The sequence below is a fragment of the Polypterus senegalus genome, chromosome 11 (genome assembly GCF_016835505.1).
Source record: "Polypterus senegalus isolate Bchr_013 chromosome 11, ASM1683550v1, whole genome shotgun sequence".
Taxonomy (NCBI): domain Eukaryota; kingdom Metazoa; phylum Chordata; class Cladistia; order Polypteriformes; family Polypteridae; genus Polypterus; species Polypterus senegalus.
The window spans coordinates 140,152,052-140,172,454 of NC_053164.1; the positions used below are offsets into that span (position 1 = coordinate 140,152,052).

The following is a 20,403-nucleotide window of genomic DNA, read 5'->3' on the forward strand; positions in this document are numbered from 1 at the left end:
TACAGCGATTGACAAACACGGAATGTAACTTGAACACATCGTACAAATCGAGCCTGATTGAAAGAAATAATGATAATCAAATCCTTGATGACAGCAACATTCAATAACACTCACAAAACAATTACTGTATATTGACAATCATGTTACGTTATTTTTAAAATGTTCCCTTTTCTTTTTCATAACTTCTACTTCTCCACTGCGATACGGGTATATATATAAATGTATATCTATAGCCCGATCTACAATACATACTTTAGCATAGACAAGCGGTGGCGCAATTGTAGAGTCTTAAGCCTCTAACGCCGACATTCGAGGTTCGATTCGAGAGGGATGTACTGACTATGTAGCGCTACTACCGATTCATTTTACCTTCCCATCTCCTTGGTTTGGGGCGTATGAAAAATATTAGGTTAACGAGAATCATGTTACGTTATTTTAAAATTTTCCCTTTCTTAGCACAAGCACAGTTGAGAAGCTTGATGCATGTACTCCATAACGCGTTAAAAATAACGCATTTAATCACACTTTCAATTCCAAGCAAGCGGGAACTTTTGTCAATGCATGATTTCCTGGTACATCCATTACACTGATGCACACATCACAGCTACAAAAATGTTAGAGTCGGAATAAAGCGCGTTCCTCGACTGATCATTTCGACTACCAGAAAGCCTTGATAAAAGCATGGTTTTGTGCACACTGAAAAGCAAGCAAAATTAGATGCATTACAGAAAGCGGACTTTGTGGCTCTTACTGGGGATCATTGGACTTCCGTGACCGTTAGTAATTCTAAATACATCTAATTACAAAATGTTCAATGATCACACTGTTTTAGCCTAATGTACAAAATAATTTTGGCTAATGTTACTCAGAGTTTAAAGAGTAAGCTGGTCAAATTACCTTTTATGTTTCTGACTTATTTTTTAAGAAGAAAAACTGCACTTTATGGTGAAATTTTGGTTATTATTATTTAAAGACAATACTATTCTGAAAATGTACTTAAAGTACTTAAACTACCACTTTATTTTTAAGTCTGCCCAATTTTAACCAGGGATGATATTTTTGTTTCTGTTTTGAATTCAAATGCAGTTTAAAAGCTTTTTTCAGAAATTAAAACAGCTTCAGTTTACAATATTCATGTCCATGTCTATTATTTGATTCTGTAAGCCCACTAAAACCGTTTTAAATAAAAAAAAAACATTTGCGATTTGGGGCAAATTTATTCGTGTCGATTACATACGATTAATCAAGATTAATTCTTACACAGCCTCTAATTAATTGGATTAATTTTTTAATCGAGTCCCACCTAATATATATATGTAGATATATATATGTAGATTTGTATATATATGTGTATATACAGTATATATGTAGATATGTATATGTTGTATATACAGTATGTATATATGTGTGTGTGTATATATACAGTATGTGTATATATATGTATATGTATATATGTATGTTTATATATGTGTCTGTGTGTGTATATATATATATATATATGCCAGCAACACTCATGACAATTACAAAACAATTACATTGTCAATCATGTTACGTTATTATTAAAATGTTTCCTTTTCTTTTTACTTCTCCGCTGCCAATCGCAGCTATTTTGCTATATATATATATATATATATATATATATATATATATATATATATATATATATATATATATATATATATATATATATATATAAATAGATAGAAATGACAACAACACTCATATCAATGACAAAACAATTACATTAACAATCATCTTACGTTATTTTTAAAATGTTTGCTTTTCTTTTCATAACTTCTTTAACACACTACTTCTCCGCTGCGCCGGTATTCTGCTAGTTCTTAATAAAGTTGGAAATCTATTATCTTATAACTGTGATGAATCTACATAGTTGAAATGCTTTTATTCCTACAATTTTTGTATTTTTTATTTCAACTTTTAATTTATTTTGTGTTTTGTTTGGCTGCCACCTTTTTGGTGGCTATTTTTGCCAAGCCACAGCGACACTGGGTATATATAGTGTAGGTGCCAGAGAGGAAGGCCAGACATGCTGGCCAGGATAAAGGAAGGATTCATACCCAGCCTTGAGGCCCAAATAGAAGGATCGTGTGCATGAGCATACCGGGAGAAGTTCATTCCTCCTAACGATAGATGGCAGTGTTCATCAAGGCTAAACTTGATTAGGACACCAGCAGGATGGCATGAGGGTTAGAATCTGAAAACACTTCCCTGTCAGGGTCTTTGGGACCACATGAGGATGCTACGGAGGAGGACTGTTCTGGTTTCTGCATGACCCAGAAGTTCCCCAGACGGCTTAAGCAGGAGACCAGAACTTTAATTGGTACATTTTTTATTGTGTTCTTGTGGAGAAGGTGTTTTGTCAAATAGAAATCCTTTACCTGAACCTGGAATTGTGATGGGTATTGCTATGTCTGTGGTTTGGGGCTCAGTGGCAGCCCTTGTAGTTATAATAGCAATGCCTATCACATGATGTACAAATCATGCAATGCAATAGGTCTTCTTATTCTGCCTATAAAGTGTAGGTGCCTCAGCCATAAAAGTATTGGGTCAAAGGCAAAACGGCAAACTCCAAGTGTGAGTTATGAGCAAATACTCAAGCCAGAAGTACAGCAAGATATTGCTATTTATCTTTAGACAATGACATTGGTTTTGCTTTATGACCTCAAAAATTTTGGCTGTGTTATTTTTTCATACTTTTTTCAGATTTCATACAAGAGATTTTATCAAATACATTTTCAAATATTCTTAGCTTATACATACTTTTATAAAGTACATTACCTCCAGTGCCCACAGTGAACCTGCAGAAGTAATTTGGTTCCTCAGGTGCTGCTTCAATATTGTGCTCTGTATAATTGAAATATCTGCTGACAACCTTCCCATTATCGGCTCTGAAGATCACTTTCTCATCCTCACAGGATACTTGAAATTCACATAATGCATCTGGTTCAGATTTCGCTGCTTCAATAAAATTTTCATTGACTCTTTGGATTCTGCTGAGGTATACTCCACGCCAATCTCGTAAGAGGATCTTGCCATTTTTCCCTCTCATCACCTTGAACTTACAAGATTCATTAAATCTTCTGACACCTTGAATACTGCTGAATTCACCCCCAACATCAAGGCTGCACCAGAACAAGCCGTTGTCTGTTCTGAAGGTTAGCCATTTTTCAGTATCAATGAAGTTTTCCAAAGGGCCGAGGCTATCCACTAGAAGGAAAGAAAAAAAAAAATTTTAATTTAATTGCAATAAAGTCCAGAGCATTTGATCAGTCTTCTTTAGAGTTTTTTGTTTTGTTGTTGTTTGCAGAATAAACACAAACTCTGCTCATAACGAGACAATTTTACATCACCAAAAATTAATAAGATCAAATGTTGATTGTAAAACCTTTGCAGATGTGCTTTTTGCTTGAATATTTTAATAAGGTCTATATTACAGAAAACAATACCCAGTATTAGTCAACAACCATGTTTTTGTGCCACAGGCTGTCTTTGTCCTGTTTTGAATTTAAACAGATGGAATCGGGATTAAAAATTGAAAAAAGTGGTCAACATCAACACCAAATGGGCATTTTAGAAGCTATAGCCAATACCCAACAGACTTTAAAGCACAGCTTTTGAATGCTGGATGACTTCGTTTTTTCACATTAGGTAAGGGTGGATCGTTCCATATCATTTGATCATTCTATCTAATCTAGCTGATGGCCAAATGTCCTGAAATGTAATTACTGGAGAGACAACAATATTATATGGAGTTCACCGTTATATGTTTCAAACTATTCCAGGAATTTTCTGTCTCTGTAGAATACAGAATCACCCTGTTCAAAACTCATATTTTAAAATAAGTACACTACTGTGAAAACAATATTTGAATACCCAACAGCTTTCAAATAAAGACTTCTTAATTTCAAAAGATCCAGTGTCATGTACAACATTACACCACCACTATCAGCCTGTATTTATGGTACCTGGGCAAAATGGAGCCTTGGACTCACAGGATTTTAGTAATATCCTGGTCCTTATTTCATTGTGAACTAGCATTCATCAGATTGGGGCATGTCTTTTCCAGTCTCCTGTAGTGTCTGTGTTCTTAGCACACTGGAAGCACATCTTCATGGGTCACAATTGGTTGGGTCACAATATGCCAAAATCCATCTATGAGAAGGTATGACAAACCACCACCACTATCACGTCAGTAGTTGATTCATCATTAGTTGTGCATTTCTCTGCGTGAATCGTGGTCGACCAGTGCTTCTCCCTTTTATTAACAGTGTATATTGAATATAATGTAATTTGGGTGGGAGGGCAATTGAAACAGTGTTATATATAACACTGGGTATATATTACACCCATTAAGGTTAGTGATATATTCAACATATTTGGCATATACCAATACAGTGGAACCTCGGTTTGCGAGTAACTTGGTTTACGAGTGTTTTGCAAGACAAGCAAAATTTTTTAATAAATTTTGACTTGATAAACGAGCGGTCTTACAATACGAGTAGTACGGATACACTTTGTCTGCTGAGCGTCATGTGATCACAACTGAGCTGATGGTTCTTCTCTCTCGGTGTCTCTCTCTCTTCTTATCTCTCGTGCCGGTCTGTCTGGGGGTGTGTGTGTGTGTCTGTCTGTCTGTCTCTCTCTCTCTCGTGTGTGCGCGCATCTCTCTCTCTCCTTATCTCGCTCGCGCTTCTCTTGAGGGCAATCGCCTCCTATTCTCCGTCTGCATGTCCGCGATCTTTTTGGATACGCTTATACAGTGAACTGCTACAGCGCTGGGAGACTGCGATTGCTTTGGGACACTCTTCCGCATGTCGTCCCTTTGGGTGGAATCCCACAAGAGTTTAGAAACTCACTCACACTAGCCATGATTCTTTTTAAAGGTAAAGTGCAGGTTAATTTGTTTTATGTATTTTTACTTTATATTTTGTATTAATCATTTTTATATGAATAGTTTTGGGTTGTGGAACGATTCATCTGAGTTTCCATTATTTCTTATGGGAAAATTCGCTTCTATATACGAGTGGTTTGGATTGCGAGCACGTTTCCGGGACGAATTATACTCGCAAACCGGGGGTTCCACTGTATATACAACATACAAACCTTTTTACATCTGTATCTTGTTCAGTCTTTCTTGTTCAATCCATTCATTCGTTCCTTTTCACTTAATTTGCTTAACAGATAAATAAGGGTCACTGATTGAGCAATTATTTCAGAAGTGGGAATGTGCCTATTGAACTGACCACTTGTTTCATTTCACTTAAATATACTGATGGAAACAAGAAACAGAGCACTCATGGTTGGACTGAAATTTCAAAGTTCATTGTGGAACAAAAAACAAATGTAAATAAAACAGTGCAATAACAAAAAGAACACGAAAACTACAGTATAAATATTAACAACAGAGCTAAGATTAATATCCACTTCTAAGGCACAAATCAAATAAACCTCTGAATGTGAAGGTGTGGAATGTTTTCCGACTAAGCTGTTGACAAATGGAAGTTAAGAGTCACATCTCCAAAATGTGATCCATAGCATTCCAAGTTGCTCTAAGGGGTTAAGGTCAGGGATAAGGCAGGAAAACACAGCATATGTGCACTATATTCTACAGGACAGTTGTTAAAACAGCACATTACTGTAAGGTTAGCTTGCTTTGAAGGAGTAAGCAGAGAATCTCTAACAGGTCAAAATCCCTCACTCACCTATCACTAATGTAGGCATTTTGTCTGCCTACAATTTCAGTAGTATGGGAGCCAGATTTCTGAGGTGGAACAATCACTGTTTTCATTTGTGTCAGTTCTGCTCTCTTGTGGTGAGTTGCGTCTGACCACACCCTGGATGGTCAGCTGTCCAAGTAGTCTGCTGAAATTTAACTATTTAAATTTAATTTAAACTAGTCTGCTGGCATTTTGGGCATGGAGGAACAGCTTATTCTGTAGTGATAACACTGGCATGTGACTTGTCAGACTGTAGCAAGTCAGTGGCCCTTGCCCCTGCTTCTGGAGTCATTTGAGGCATTGTGCGAAGAAAACCAGATGTCTTGCTTTAAATTAAGGTGTTTTTTAAAGGAGAACTGATCAGGCATTGCTCTACCAATTTGCAACTCATCACTACACAAGCTGTATTGCTTTTTCAAATGGGCTAAAACAAATAAGTAGCTTTTTTATTTTCATTCAAGAAAATCAAGTATGAGAAATATTTTAATAGAGCAAAGATAAATTTGAGGCCTTTACATTTATTTTTAATCCCAGGAATCATATCTTACAAAAGTAGGTGTGTGCAAGCAAAAATGTACTACTTTTACAAACTGCTAAATGTGTTTTATTAAATTGTAGGATATTATTGCAGCTCTTAATGAATGAAAAATTAATATTCTGACATATAACAGTTCCTCAAAGAAAAATTCCAGACATTCTTTAGCAAATCTGAAATAAACAAACAGCTTTTGATTATTTAGCAATTATTGCTGGATCCAACTCCCTGTGGCTTTGTAAAGGAAAAAACTAGTTCAGAAAATGTAAGATATTTCATTAAACAAAATGTACAATGAAATAAAGTAAAAAGGTAACATTAAGTGTCACAAGAATGCATGTTTTTATTGAAGAAATCTACAAAACAAACTTCTGTAGAGTAAATAAATAAGAAGGAAGACAGACATACTAATTTGACACTTATAGAACGTCTTCTCACTCAAACATTTCCTTTACTGATCTACACGATATGCTTAAAAGATGAATCAACAGTTAAACACATTTTGAAATGCCAAGGACAAAACCAGGAAGACTTCATTGCAGAGACATAATGCTTAACTCGGTGGAGTCCCCATTGCAACTGTGACTTGCTTCAGATTATTGTTTTTCCACATTTTATAATTATGGTGTGCTTTGTTCCTTCTTCTCTGACAGATTTACATAAACCTCTTTTAAAGTGAGTGGCAAATGTCTGTGAACCATAACTTTAAGCCCTGTTTTCCTAAATGATTCCGATTTGGACTTTGCCAGGGACATCTAGGTATATTCACATAGTTTGTGCCAAGTTTTCTAGTGTGGTTTTTACACTGAGCTTAGTATTAATAGCCTGAGGAATGGTTAATCTTTTCCTTAAATCCTAGGTCAGCGGTCTTTTCCTTAAATCCTAGGTCAGCGGCATGCCAGAACTAGGCAATATTTATCATTACCTTAATCTTCATATGCTTCTTCCTCCATGACACTTCAAAGCATCTGTGAGGCATAATTTAATGTGGCTCTAATGCTAAAACAGTGATGTTTAAAGATTCAGTATAAGGCTAGTACACCACAAAATGTTTTCCAAAATATGGACAGTTTTCCTGAGAGTTTCATATGGATCTTCTTCAAAGATCTGTATTTGGGATAAAACTTAAATTTTTCAGCAATGAATAGTTTACCTATTCTGAACCAAAGATCTCCACAGATTCTTTAAAAGGCTCAGTCACCTTTGATTCAAATTCATAGCACACAGATGTATTAATTTAGGAGGACTTATGCTTGTTTGGGAAAAGTGCAAGTGCAAAGGCTTGTGCAATCAAAATGTTTAATTTGTTTTTCTTAATTACATTTTCATAGCTTCTGTAACTGTTACTTATTATTGAAGGACAGATAATGCTTTGCAAATCAGTGAAGTAAACTCAAACTTAAATGCATTTTGAATTTTACAGCTTTTTAAGTAGGAAGTGGCACAGTGGATAGTGCTGCCTAATCAAATTTCCAGGTTCTTGGTTTTGAATCCAGCACCCCCTTATCATCTCTGTGAAGTTTGCTTATTGTCCCTGTGTGGGCATTCCATTTTCTGTCTAAATGTCTTCAAAAACATGCTGCTTAGGTTGACTGGTTATTTCTCATTAGCCCTGTAACAGTGAGCGCCGCAATGGCCTTGGCCCCAGTAATGCTGGGAGGCTCATGATCCTCACATCCCTGAAAATGATTAAGCCAGTTTGAAAAATGTTATATTTAACTACGAGGTTAATTGTTACACTCTACACTGTTTTGTGGATCTTGCAAGTTTTCCTGAGTTTGTATAGTCTTTCTCTTAGTACTCTGGTTAATGTATTATCCCAAGCACATGCCGGTTAGGTTAAATAGCACCTGTAATTTAGTTATGAAAGAGTCAGTAACATATAATAAAATTGAGTCTTTTCCATGCTTAACTTTTGCTGTGCATGATTCAGCATTAGAATTTGTGAGTATGTAAAATGAATCAAGTAGTCCATATTTAGGAAGCAGAACATCAAAACTTCATTATTATTTTAAGTATTGTTTAATATTAACTATATTTAAGGATCTCTAAACTTTAGTTACTGGAAGAGAAAGCAGCCATGTCCCCTACCTCTGAACTGCACAGGTATTATCACCAGTTAAAAGCACAGGAAGTTATTGAAAAATGTAGTGTGATGAATTCACTCATATGTGTCCCAGTGGTTATTGTGTCAGAATAGGTTGACTTAGGGACTGGCTGGACTTAACAAATCAACACCTACTTCACATCAAATAACATTACATTCCTAAAATTCACTTAATCCAGTTAAATTGGACTTTTAATTTATTTTACTTTTTAAAAGTGGTCTGTGTTCTTTAATTTTAGAACCCTAAAATCCACTGGAGGGCAGTGTAATTATAGTCTATGTCTGACAGGCTGGTCCAGTAAAGTAAAATGGAAATACTGCAGAAGCTTTCAAAAAGAGCTATGTGGAACTCCTTCTAAAAGATACATAAAAATGAGCTTCAGTGTCAACTTCAATGGGTAATTCTAGTATTCTCCACAGCATGACTCATTCTAAACCAGCTGCACTCTCACCTTTATCTGGACCACATTAACACAATAATTCTCCTAAACAGAATCATGGATTAAAAGCAACAGAAGGGCTTCTTATTATGTCCTCAGCAGTTACTCAAAATTTTTAAATGTACAGCATTGTGGAAAAACTATTGTTAAAATGTCATTAGCATAACAAAGAATTTGATATTCATTTACTTTACCTGTGCCTTGTTTATCAGGTATGTACAATGAAAAAGTAATAAAACTTAACAGTACAAATTACTAGCCAACCCGCGGCGTACCATACGCCGCATAATCAGGCCGGTTTTTTAATAATTTTTAAGCACAGGAGAAAATTTTACATTTGCAAAATCAGTAATGTAATAAATCAGCAAGAAAAGCAACATTGTAACAATGCACGGAACGAACCAACACAATTGTCCGTGCGGTGTAACGAGGTGGGAGGGGGGTGTGTACAAAGTGCAGGAGCATCTAAGAAGACGCATGTTTGTCGCGGATGCGAATTGCTGTATGTAGCGTGTACAACACTTTGCTATGCTGCACGCGGTCATGCATCGTAACCGAAAACTCGTTTTTTTAAAGACTGCTCACTTCATTGTGTTTTAACCTCAGTTGTAAAGGAATGTTTTAATGATCCCATGGGATACCCCTCGCAAAGCGTTTTACATGCTGCATAAGGCGATTCACCTCCGCGAGAAACATGCCTCTATTAACAGTCAACGTGTGGGAGGGGGGTGTGTACAAAGGGTAGGGACGAAAACAGTGGGAGCGTATGAGTCGCACTTAGTGGCAATTCCACGGTTTGCAGCCCGAATGGGGTTCAACGGCTTACCCACGCCTAGACACACGCTCAATCTCATGCATAATTATTTATTGAATGGTAAACACTTCTGGAAAGACACGTTGTCTAAAACAGGTTAGTGTGAGAATACAACAGTAAGAGAATGAAAAGATGGAACTCTGGAGAGAGGAAAACACAACACAATAGTGAACCCGCGGCATAACAAACGCCGCATAATTATTTACTGATGGTTGAACACTTCTGGAAAGACACAGGGACACCCTCGCAAACTGTTCTACACGCCGCATACAGCGATTCACATCTGCGACATGATTTTTCCTAGATGGTCCTGTCGCGTCCACCCTTGCACTCGAAGCATACACACTGCCTGCTCATGTGCCCGGTCGCAAGCCGTGTCCAGCCTCGTTTGAAGCATACACACCGCCTGGTTATGTGTCCGCTCGCAAGAGAAACTCACGGAGAGCCGCCCACCAGCTGCCTGTGTGTGTGCCTGTGTCTGTCTCTGGCGCAGCTTTCTCTTCCGCTGCCTCTGTGTGAACCGGTCAGGCACAGAGAAGGTCAGCTGCTGACAGAGCGTCTCGACTGTTGCAGGGCCTGCATTGGTGAAGCAGGTGAGACGGTAATGAAACAGAGGCACAGGGCTTATTGGTTTTTAAAGACTGATTCCTTCATTGTGCTTTAACCTTAGTTTTAAAGGATTGTTTTAAGGATCCCATGGGATACCCCTCGCAAACCGTTTCACACGCTGCATATGGCAATTCACCTCCACGAGAAACATGCCTCTATGAACAGTCAACGTAGCTCGGAGGTACATGACATTAACCTGACCTGCACTGCATGTGGCCTCTACGACAGACGAACATAAATGACGCCATTTTTTCTGTGTCGCGTCCGAGTTGGTGGGCGTGGCCCTGCGAGTTGTTGTCGTATCCAATGGTCTTGGAGTTGGTGGGCGTGGCTCCTTCCTGTGTGCGCCATAGGTGTCTCACTTGTCAGCGGCTTAGTGAATCCACGCCCCTTCCGGCGTGCTTTTCATGGTCGTCTTGGCCTTAGTGAATTATATATATAGATTTAAATGTTTTTTCTAATGTGTCAAAAAATAAAGAAATGTCATAGATACACAGTGTGGATGGGGCTCATAAAATATTTTTCAAACAATGCCTTGAAAAATGATAGTAACAGTTTTGCCTCAGATGACTATCCCTAAAAACTGTGCCACTATGCTGCCCAATACCTTTGTCCTGCCAACCCCCAATAAAAAAAAATTATAAAAATGCATCCATTAATGAAAAAGTTCACAGTTCCTTATTTCAAACACTGGAGGATCCACATTGACCAGAATAATGGCAAAGTTGATCTAGCTAGACAAATCATCAATCCATCATCAAATGAGCTGAATCCAATCAGGAAAGCAAACTGGGGTTCCAGTTGATCATTAGACACACTCATACATAAATGAACACACACACACAAACACAAACCAGACTAATTCTGAGTATGTAATTGTCATGGATTTCTTTTAAATAAATTATCTGAAGTCACTCTGCAAAGTGTTTATATACAGTATGTTTAAAAGTAATGGGATCTGAATACTTTCTGTATCAACTGTATATAAAAGGATATAAAAAATACATAAAAAATAATTTTCTTCCCATAATTAATGTACCCTGAAAATTTTGGGGATGTATTAGAATAGCTGAAATACCCATCCAAACAACAGGGAGAATGTTTAAACTCCATGCAGACAGAGAGGTATCAATGCAAACCACTAAACAACCAAAGTGCCTGCAATTTGTCTACTCCTGTGTTAGTATGAAACTAGATTTAGCTTGGCCATGCTTTTAGATGTTAACTGTAGTAAGCATTACAAGAGGCTGTATTTTTTGTGGTTATTTAATTCTTTGAGGGCTGAATATTTTTCCAAAATAACTCTGAAAAGCACACAATGCACTTATTTCACAGAGAAATCAACATAAAATGTCTGTTGCTACATGCTGTGGTTGCTGTTGGCACCTGTTTGGCTTCTCTGGCACATGCAGGGAATCAAGGTCAAATCGACAAAGCTATGTAACTTTTCTTCAAGCAAACAGAGTTGAACTACAACAAAAAGGGCAAGTTTTGTTGCAGTTTACAGCCGATTACCGTCCTCTACCCCTGAATTTCGACAAAAGTCAACATCAGCCCTGAAAGAGTTAAATTGGTTAGTAAAAAGTGTTTTCATATTTTTTTTTTCTTACCTTCTTTTTGCTGTGACATCTTATCTTTCGGTTATCACTAAGAAAATGAAAGTGCAAATATTAAACATGAGAAAAGAAGAAACGTCAAGCACAAGCAGTGAAATATCAAGTGACTTACATAATATCTTATGATTCTGATCAATCAGCATTTTATTTAGGATCCATTCACTAGGGACCCCGGACTTCATTTCCATTTTCCAGGTCTCAACTTGACCTCCACCATTCATGTTAACTGACACTTAATAATATTACAATCTGAAGAAACACCTACCTGAAAACGCTTTCCTGTCTTCTTTTAGTGTTCAACCAATGGCAGTTGATTGTTGGAACAGAGTTTGAGGAGTCAGAGAATTTAAACAGCTTTCCAAATTGCCTCACCTGGGGTTACCTAATGATGACAAGTCATAGCCCTAACAAGCTAATTAAGGTCTGAGACCTTGGTAAAAGTTATCAGAGACTTCAGATATCTTGGGATGCCCAAACTTTTGCATGGTGCTCATTTCCTTTCTTCACCAAAAGGCCTAAAGTTAAAGATGATGCATTTTTTTCAGCATTTTATGCAACATTTTAAGTAAGGGTGCCCAAGCTATTGCAAACTATTTACATATATACACATACACTGTCCAGCCATTACATTAAAACCACTGGCAAATTAAGTGAATGATTATCTTGTTTCAATGGCACCTGTCAAGGGGATATATTAGCCAACAAGTGAAGAGTTAGTTCTTGAAGGTCATGTGTTGGAAGCAGGAAAAATGAACAAGGAAACGTATGCAAGTGACTTTGACAAGAGCCAAATTGTGATAGCTAGAGAACTGGGACACAGCATCTTCAAAATGGAGACCAGTTAACAAGTGACAGGGTAATGGGCACCCAAGGGTCACTGATGCACCTAGGGGAGCAAAGCTCGCATGTCTGGTCTGATCCTACAGAAAAGATACGGCAGCATAAATTACTGCTAGCCATGAGACAAAAATACAATGCTTCACTGCTGCTGCATATTGGGCTGTGTTTCTGCAGATCAGACAGAGTTCCCATCCTGACTCCTGTCGACCAATGAAAACTCCAACAATGGGCAGTTGAGCATCAGAACTGGACCAGGGTGCAATAAAACACAGTGGCCTTGTCTGATAATTCATATTTTCTTTTAGATTACGTAGATGGACAGGTGCGTATGTATCATTTATCTGGGAAAAAGACTGCACCAGAATGCACTACAGGAAGAAGGCAAGCCCATGGAGGTAATGTGATGCTCTGGGCGATGTTCTGTTGGGAAATCTTAGGTTCTGGTATTCAAGTGAATGTTATTTTGACATGTACAACCTACCTAATGATTGCTGCAGACCACATACACTCCTTCGTGGCAACAGTATTCCCTGATGGCAGGGCCTCTTTCAGCATTGTTCATGAATGGTTTGAGGAACATGACAAGGAGTTCAAGGTGTTGACTTGGCCTCCAAATTCTCCAGTTCTCAATCTGATCAAGCATCTTTTGGATGTACTGAAAAAACAACTCCAATCCATAGAAGCCCCACCTCACAACTTACAGGAATTAGAAGATCAGTTCTAATGTTTTGGTGCCAGTTACCACAGGACACCTTCAGAGGTCTTGTGGAGTCCATGCCTCAATAGGTCAGTGATGTTTTGGAGGGGGACCTACGCAATATTAAGCAGGTGGTTTTAATGCTGTGGCTGACTGGTGTGTGTGTGTGTATATGTATATGTGTGTAATATATATAAAATTTTATTATTTAATTTTGTTCTAGGTGGTCATCTTTCTTACTGATCAGAAAAAAATTGAAGGATTTGAATTACACCAAGTTGCACAAATGAATGTGTGATACTATGTACCGAACATTTTTCAGTCTAGTGTCTAAATTCTTTAAATCTCTACATTTTGAGGCAACATAGAAGAAGAGGCTATAATGAACTAGAATTGGAAGAGTGACTAATTAATCCCTATTAAATTTAAGCACATTTTAAAAGCACATAAAAATCTTCCTTGTGTTATTTTAACATCTAGGGCATTCCTTGGTCAACATCACTTTATTTCATTTTTCATTTCAAACTTGTATCCAGTTATTAATAATTAACCTCTAACTAGGAGCCTGTATTTATTAAATTAGCTAGGAATAATACTGCATATTAATAACTTACAAAATAAGATTAGTAATTCTAGTGTAGACCACTACAACAGGGTGAACACACACACCCTAGGTCTAATTTAGCAATGTCAATCCACCTAACCTGAAAGTCTTTGGACTGTGGGAGTAAACCTGAGCACCCAAAGGAAACACACAGAAATTTGAGAGAACACGAAAACCCCATGCAGCGAGGACCTGGGACAAGAACCCTGGTCTTCTTACCACAAAACAGTAGCGCTATCACTGTACCACCATCATTACTTTATTTCTAGTGAAAACCTCTTGCCATTTAAAATGATTAATAAACATATTCCACACATTTGTGAACTGTGTATTTAAAAATGTAAACATAAAAAATACTAGTGGTATTTAGCTTTTGGCTGCATGGGTCTCTGATGTGAAATTAGAAATGCAGTAAATTAAAGGTAAGTTTTAATTTTGTGATAAAGAATTGGACACTTCACAAAGCCCAGTCATTTCTTGTATTAGAGTCAAGGCTAAATCAAAAGGTGGAGACCACTGAAGAATACAATACTGTACTTGTAAACATTATTCATACTCATGCACAATTAGACTGCTCTGCACTTGGAAAGTGCTTTTTATCTTAGTACAAGTATCAAAGTAAGAGGAATGATATGTTATTAATCAATCAAATATATTCTGATTGAATACATGGCCTTGTTAAATCCAATCTATGAAATGTTTCCCCTTACAAATATTTAATCCAATAAATAATAAAATTATATTGATATGTGTGATTGAGTTAATCATTCCTTTATGCAAATTACCGTATAAATTTACTTTGTGTTACAACTGTTTTCAGGGTATGAGTTACAAGCAAGTGAAATGAATCACTTCACTGGAAACCACAAATTGCATGGCATATTGTTCGGCATTATATTTAATTCAGACAGCAGAAAAGAAGGATGCTTCAAGATTATTACTTCAATATAACGCTTTTTTTGCAAAACTACAGTGGTTTTCATTTATGGAGAACTTGAACCTGAAACTATATACAGATGCTGGGAACCTGCGCCAGTCATGTCAGAGGAATGATTTTGTAGGACGACTTTGTGCAATTTACCTCACTTGGGTGTCATGGTTATATTCATGAATATCATTCCAGTTCTGACATAACTAATCTTGACTTTATGTTGCTAAACCTATCCTCAGATATCAAGGATTGTGCTCATACTGTAAAGTTCCACAGAGAACTTGGAGACTCACATATTAGTTACAAAGGAGTCTATAAGTGAATTACCATCGCAGAGTCAAACTGTAGTCTTGTCAAGAAAGAACTGAAAAAGGGTGGAATCAGACAGATTTCCTAACAGACCTTGTATCATAATTTAAATTGCTAGCACTTTCATAGGTAAAATCCATTCCCTATGAAGCACTTGTACAGTCATAGTAATGATAAACCGGATTCTCTTAATCATAAGCATGAAGAACATTGGTCCTCACTGAGCAATTATCTTTGTATAAAGGGTAAATGGCTCTTTCTGAAGTGGCTGATAATATAATGATTTAGATTCCAGAGGGATGTTTCTCAGTTCTTAAGTATATTAGCCAAACAAAGATGTCTGTAGGTCAAATGGGATTACACTTGTCCGTCTATTTCATACTGAAAAAAGAGGTTTTGATGACCACTTCAATAACTGAAGATGTGAGTTCCAAAATCTGCTAATTAGATCTTTTGGTAAAATTTAGTGAACACGTGATTGTGACTTTTCATGCAGTTTGTCATGCGCTAAAAATATGTTTGAGCTTCAAAACCTGCTAATTGCAACAGTGTAGTGCTATAGTTTTAGGGATTTAGTTTCAAAATCTGCTAAGTACGGACCCATATATTCCTATTTATCTCCAAAATGTATCTTTTGTACTTAGCTGAATTTGGAACTGAGCTCTTTAATTATTTTGCCTGAAAGAACTGACCTCTCTGATCACAGTAAAACTAGTGGTGGAGGATGGAAAATTTACATAGCAAGATGCTAGAGGTATGTAGGCACAAGACGACAATTTTTTTTGCACTGTCAATAAATAACAGGGTAAACATTAGTGATCATAAGTGCCAAAACTTTGGCCATTTATTTTTTCCATGTTTCTGATTTAACAAAAAAATTGTGCATTTAATGATCTTCTATTGACAAGACAGAGTCTGATATCTTTTTACACTGACATGCATATGTTTTTGTCTCATAACGCAATGATTGAATGGTATTCAGTGCTGTGTAGCATAAGCATATTTTGCTTTTTTAGTTACAAAAATACTGCTAACTGGCAAACACTTAAGTGTTAAGTTATAACATTTAATAAACATCAAGTGTAACATGTACTTTTTAAATATGGATCCCTTGTATTCAGAACCTTGTAAATTATTTAAGGGGGTCAAAAAAGTACTTTAGAATGTATTCCAAATCAAACACTGCAAGATGATTATAGCTTTGAGGTTTATTACTTTGATATCTTCCTGTGTTAATGTTATGATCACACCCTTAAAGGGAAGGCCAAAACTGTAAAAACCGTGAAAACTCAAAACTCGACTATTTACTGAAGTTTTATTCAGTTAAAAAATAAATAACTTTAATAGATGGGTTTAAACAGATTGCCATTTTCTTAGCCTATCCCGTCTTTCCTAACATCACAAGTGGATGGAACTACCGTTAACTGAAAGGTAGTCTGGTTTAAACTCTGTACCATACAAATCGTATACATATATAAAAAGTGTAATTAGTTTAAAAAATATATACTGTATATATTTACAAAAAAAGGTTATTTGACACTTCAATTTTAAAAATATCTTATTTTCAACTTGCTGAAGACAACGCTGAACTTTTCTTAAGGTTTAGGGATGAAAGCTGCCCATCATGGGACCGACCCACCTGCCACACCCGAAGCCTCATTCACTAATAGAACATGCAGTATGTCCGATTCTTCATATGCGGCGTCAAAAACAATACTGAACCCGATGTTTTCTTCACGTTGCCAAACTCTGAAATTTCACGCGTCTCAGCCTGTCTATCAAACACTGATATAAGTGACATACTTTTCACATTCTCCTTCGCTAATTTATCACGAATGTGATTTAGTTTTGTAATTTGGCAAACTACCATAAGACCTCTTCCGGGTACTGTGACGACGCCATTGCATTTTAATAAAAGTTTCTCTCCTTTCAAAATTTTTACAATATTCTCCGACCATATAACAGGCTTTTTCAAGTTCACGGGCGCAGCGGAACCTCCCAGGTTTCAATCAGATGTGATGACTTTTCACTTGCGAACGTCAAAATTCCGCAGCAAAACGGGCCCGTTTAAAATTATTTCATAAAGTGTAAGGTCAACTTTGGACTTTCTGCTGCTATTGCTAAGCCTCCGTTAAAATAATAACATTTGGCTAAAAGAAGTGATTATAAAGACCCAGTGCGTCACTCACCTTGCAGTGACTGCTGCGACGACAAACGAAAGTGCGCAAGCGACAGGAAGAAGCGCGCTCCTCTAATAATCTCTTCTCCCGCCCGCTCGACCCCGCCTACTGACTTCTAGGGAAAAGAAGTGAAGTGGTGCGCGAGGCGGGCTGAGAAAATGGAGAAAACTGGAAAGCAGGTCTTAAAAGCAGTCGATCGAGATTTCTTTCACCAGTGTTGATTCTTTTGGTAACATTGGGAAGCGGTTTCTGTGCTTTCCAACCAGAAGCAGTAATTAGGGAAGGTCATTTTTCAGAGTAAATATTGTAATTACTAGAAGTGACGTGCACAGATCGTTTGGTAGATAGTGTCTCGAAAGGAGAGAACGGGCGCACGCTATTGGATACTGGACTCTTTAGTCCTGGACGCAATTAGTTGACACTTTTATTTATGTGTTTCTAAATAAACGGGAAATTTATATGTGCCACTGGGGGCATTATACTATTCACTAAATGCCAAAAATAGATTTTCTGGTTGCTGAGTTATCAGAAAACACATTATAACCCATTTACTCTTTATATCTGTTTTTTTTGGCATAAGTCATTTTAAGATGCACAAACAAACAATTCCAATGTAGTTTAAAAAAGCATATCAAATCAAAGCTTTTTTTCCCCCAACAAGTGATAGATACTCAGGACGCCGCTATCTGGTGCAATAGATCAGGGGTTCTCAAACTCGGTCCTGGGGGACCCCTGTGGCTGCAGGTTTTTGTTCCAACCAGATTCCTAATCAGTGACAACACTTGATAGCATTGATCTCATTTAATTAGCTGGTTTTATTTATCTTTTATTCTATATTCAGAAAAGCACAGCAGCATGATTTTTACATTTATAAGAAACATTTCTTATAAATATTTCTGGTTTTGCTATGGATTTAAATGCTTAACTCGCTTTTTATTATATTTCACCCTTTCTCTGTGCAGTTTGCTCCCTTCATTGAATCTTAATAATCACAATTAAAAACAAGCAGAGCAGAAACCCAAGCAAACAGCACTCAATCACAAGGTAGTAAATAATGGATTAATTAAACAATTAGAACATCTAGAAAAGTAGAATGACAATCAAGATGAAAAAACTGTTAAAAAGAAAAAAATACGTATAACTGCTTAGTACATTGTACTACTTTTTTTTTTTTTACCAAAGTTAGTTTTCTAATTTGTGTAATTTTCCCAAAACAGGGAATCTGGGAAACAACAGTTCACTTAATTAGCACAGGAGTCCAATTAAAAACAGAGGCTGGTTGGAACAAAAACCTGCAGCCACAGTGGGCCACCAGGACCGAGTTTGAGAACCCATGCAATAGATAACAACCTTTTTCTGTACATTCGATTTTCAGCAAGAAAAAGTAAAATTATTATGAAATAGAACCCCAAAGAACAATGTATGATGATTTTATATATAATGTATATATTATGGCTCCTTCAGAAACAAAAAAAAAAGACATTAATAGACCTTTCCGGTGTTATCAGCTTTTGGGATTTCTAGCAAATACTTTCTTTTGGATTCCATGTTTTGCTAGATTACAATGCGTCATTATTGTTAAGAGTCGCTACTGCCTTGGCATAAATTTTAGAATGCTATTTTGGTCTACATTGATTTCTGAGTTTGCACTTAATTGAATTGAACTTGTAAAAGCTATTTTTTTAGTGGTTTCTGCTGATAATCCTTTTTCAGTAATTGAAAGAGTTAGCATCAAACCCATTACACATAGCCAGAATTCTTAGAACACTATTCTTTGGGCAGGTGCATGAAACTCTCTCATCTCTGTCAATGCACTCAACCTGACTGATCACAAATGGGACTCCCAAAAGCAGTTCCTTCTTCTTCCTGTCAGAGCAAGCAGACACATACCACATACAGCTATCGAGAAACATTGTCATAGACACCTTTAGCTTTAGGATGCCTTACTTGGCTGTAATGCAGTTGGGTTTATAGACAGAAAATGCAGTGTGTTGTTATACACATTTTTTGAATGTGGGCAGCAAGTCAGTTGGAAAACTTGGTGTAGCAAGCAAAATGAATGTGTGCAGGTTTTGAGAGTATCTTCCATGGCATAACATAATACTAACCAACACAACCATCACACAGAGATTTACTTTGTACTATACATTTTCTGTAGGAATAATAGCAATAATTGTCATAATCATTGATTCCCTTATAGGTTAATATACAGTAGCCTGCCTATCTTAAACAAGGAATGTTGCTAATCACTGCTTTTGCTGTGTTTCTTAAACTTTACGATTGGAGGAGAATTTGCCACTGTAGAAAGTGTCTGTTGGCTTGAACCACTGTAGCCACCCCTTTGTGCTTGTCTTTGCTTACTGTGGGGATGGGAGTGATGAACTCATGCCATCTGCTCCGTGATTCTTTGGGAGCTTTAGTAAAATCAATTAACCTTAGAAATGCTCTGCATAAGAGTGAGGAGCTCAAAAATTTGGGGGTTGGCGGTTCTTAGTGTCTATGAGCTGGGTCGTCTTAACAGCATTATAGGCTCCCGGGCAAAGCAGTGCACTGGGGCCTCTACCTACACAACCACTCAGCAAGTCACAACATGCACAGATTAGCATTGGGCCCCTATGCTTGTGGGGCCCCTGGGCAACTTCACAGCGTGCCCACATGCTAAGATGGCCCTGTTTATGAGACAGAGAGAGAGCAATAATGTGAATAGCCACACTGCATCCTCAGTGCAACTATACAATCATAGGATCCCACTGTGAGGCACAATACAGAGTACGCTAATTAATAATTATAAAAAGATGGATACAAAAACAGTGAAAAAAATTTTATAGACACCAATTTGTAGAAAAACAAATAACAAGATTACTGATTCAGAAGCAACATAAAAAAAAAATATGGTAGTGAAAAGGGTATGATGCCTCCAAAAGACTCCACTATCCAGGTCAGGCCTACTTTGTCTGCCTAGAATAGGCCTCGCCCCAACTGG

General features: G+C 37.1%; 1 protein-coding gene across 1 annotated transcript in view; it reads right to left on the reverse strand.

Moving 5' to 3' along the window:
* LOC120539536 overlaps positions 1–17,530 on the reverse strand; it is a 45,934-nt gene extending 28,404 nt beyond the window's left edge. The window contains exons 1-3 of the mRNA XM_039769689.1: positions 17,430–17,530; positions 11,854–11,890; positions 2,800–3,228 (exon numbers count right to left, since the gene is read on the reverse strand). Of these exons, the coding sequence (XP_039625623.1) occupies positions 2,800–3,228; positions 11,854–11,872 (448 nt within the window). The 5' untranslated portion in view covers positions 11,873–11,890; positions 17,430–17,530. The remainder of the gene's footprint in view (positions 1–2,799; positions 3,229–11,853; positions 11,891–17,429) is intronic.
* Positions 17,531–20,403: the final 2,873 nt, after the last annotated feature.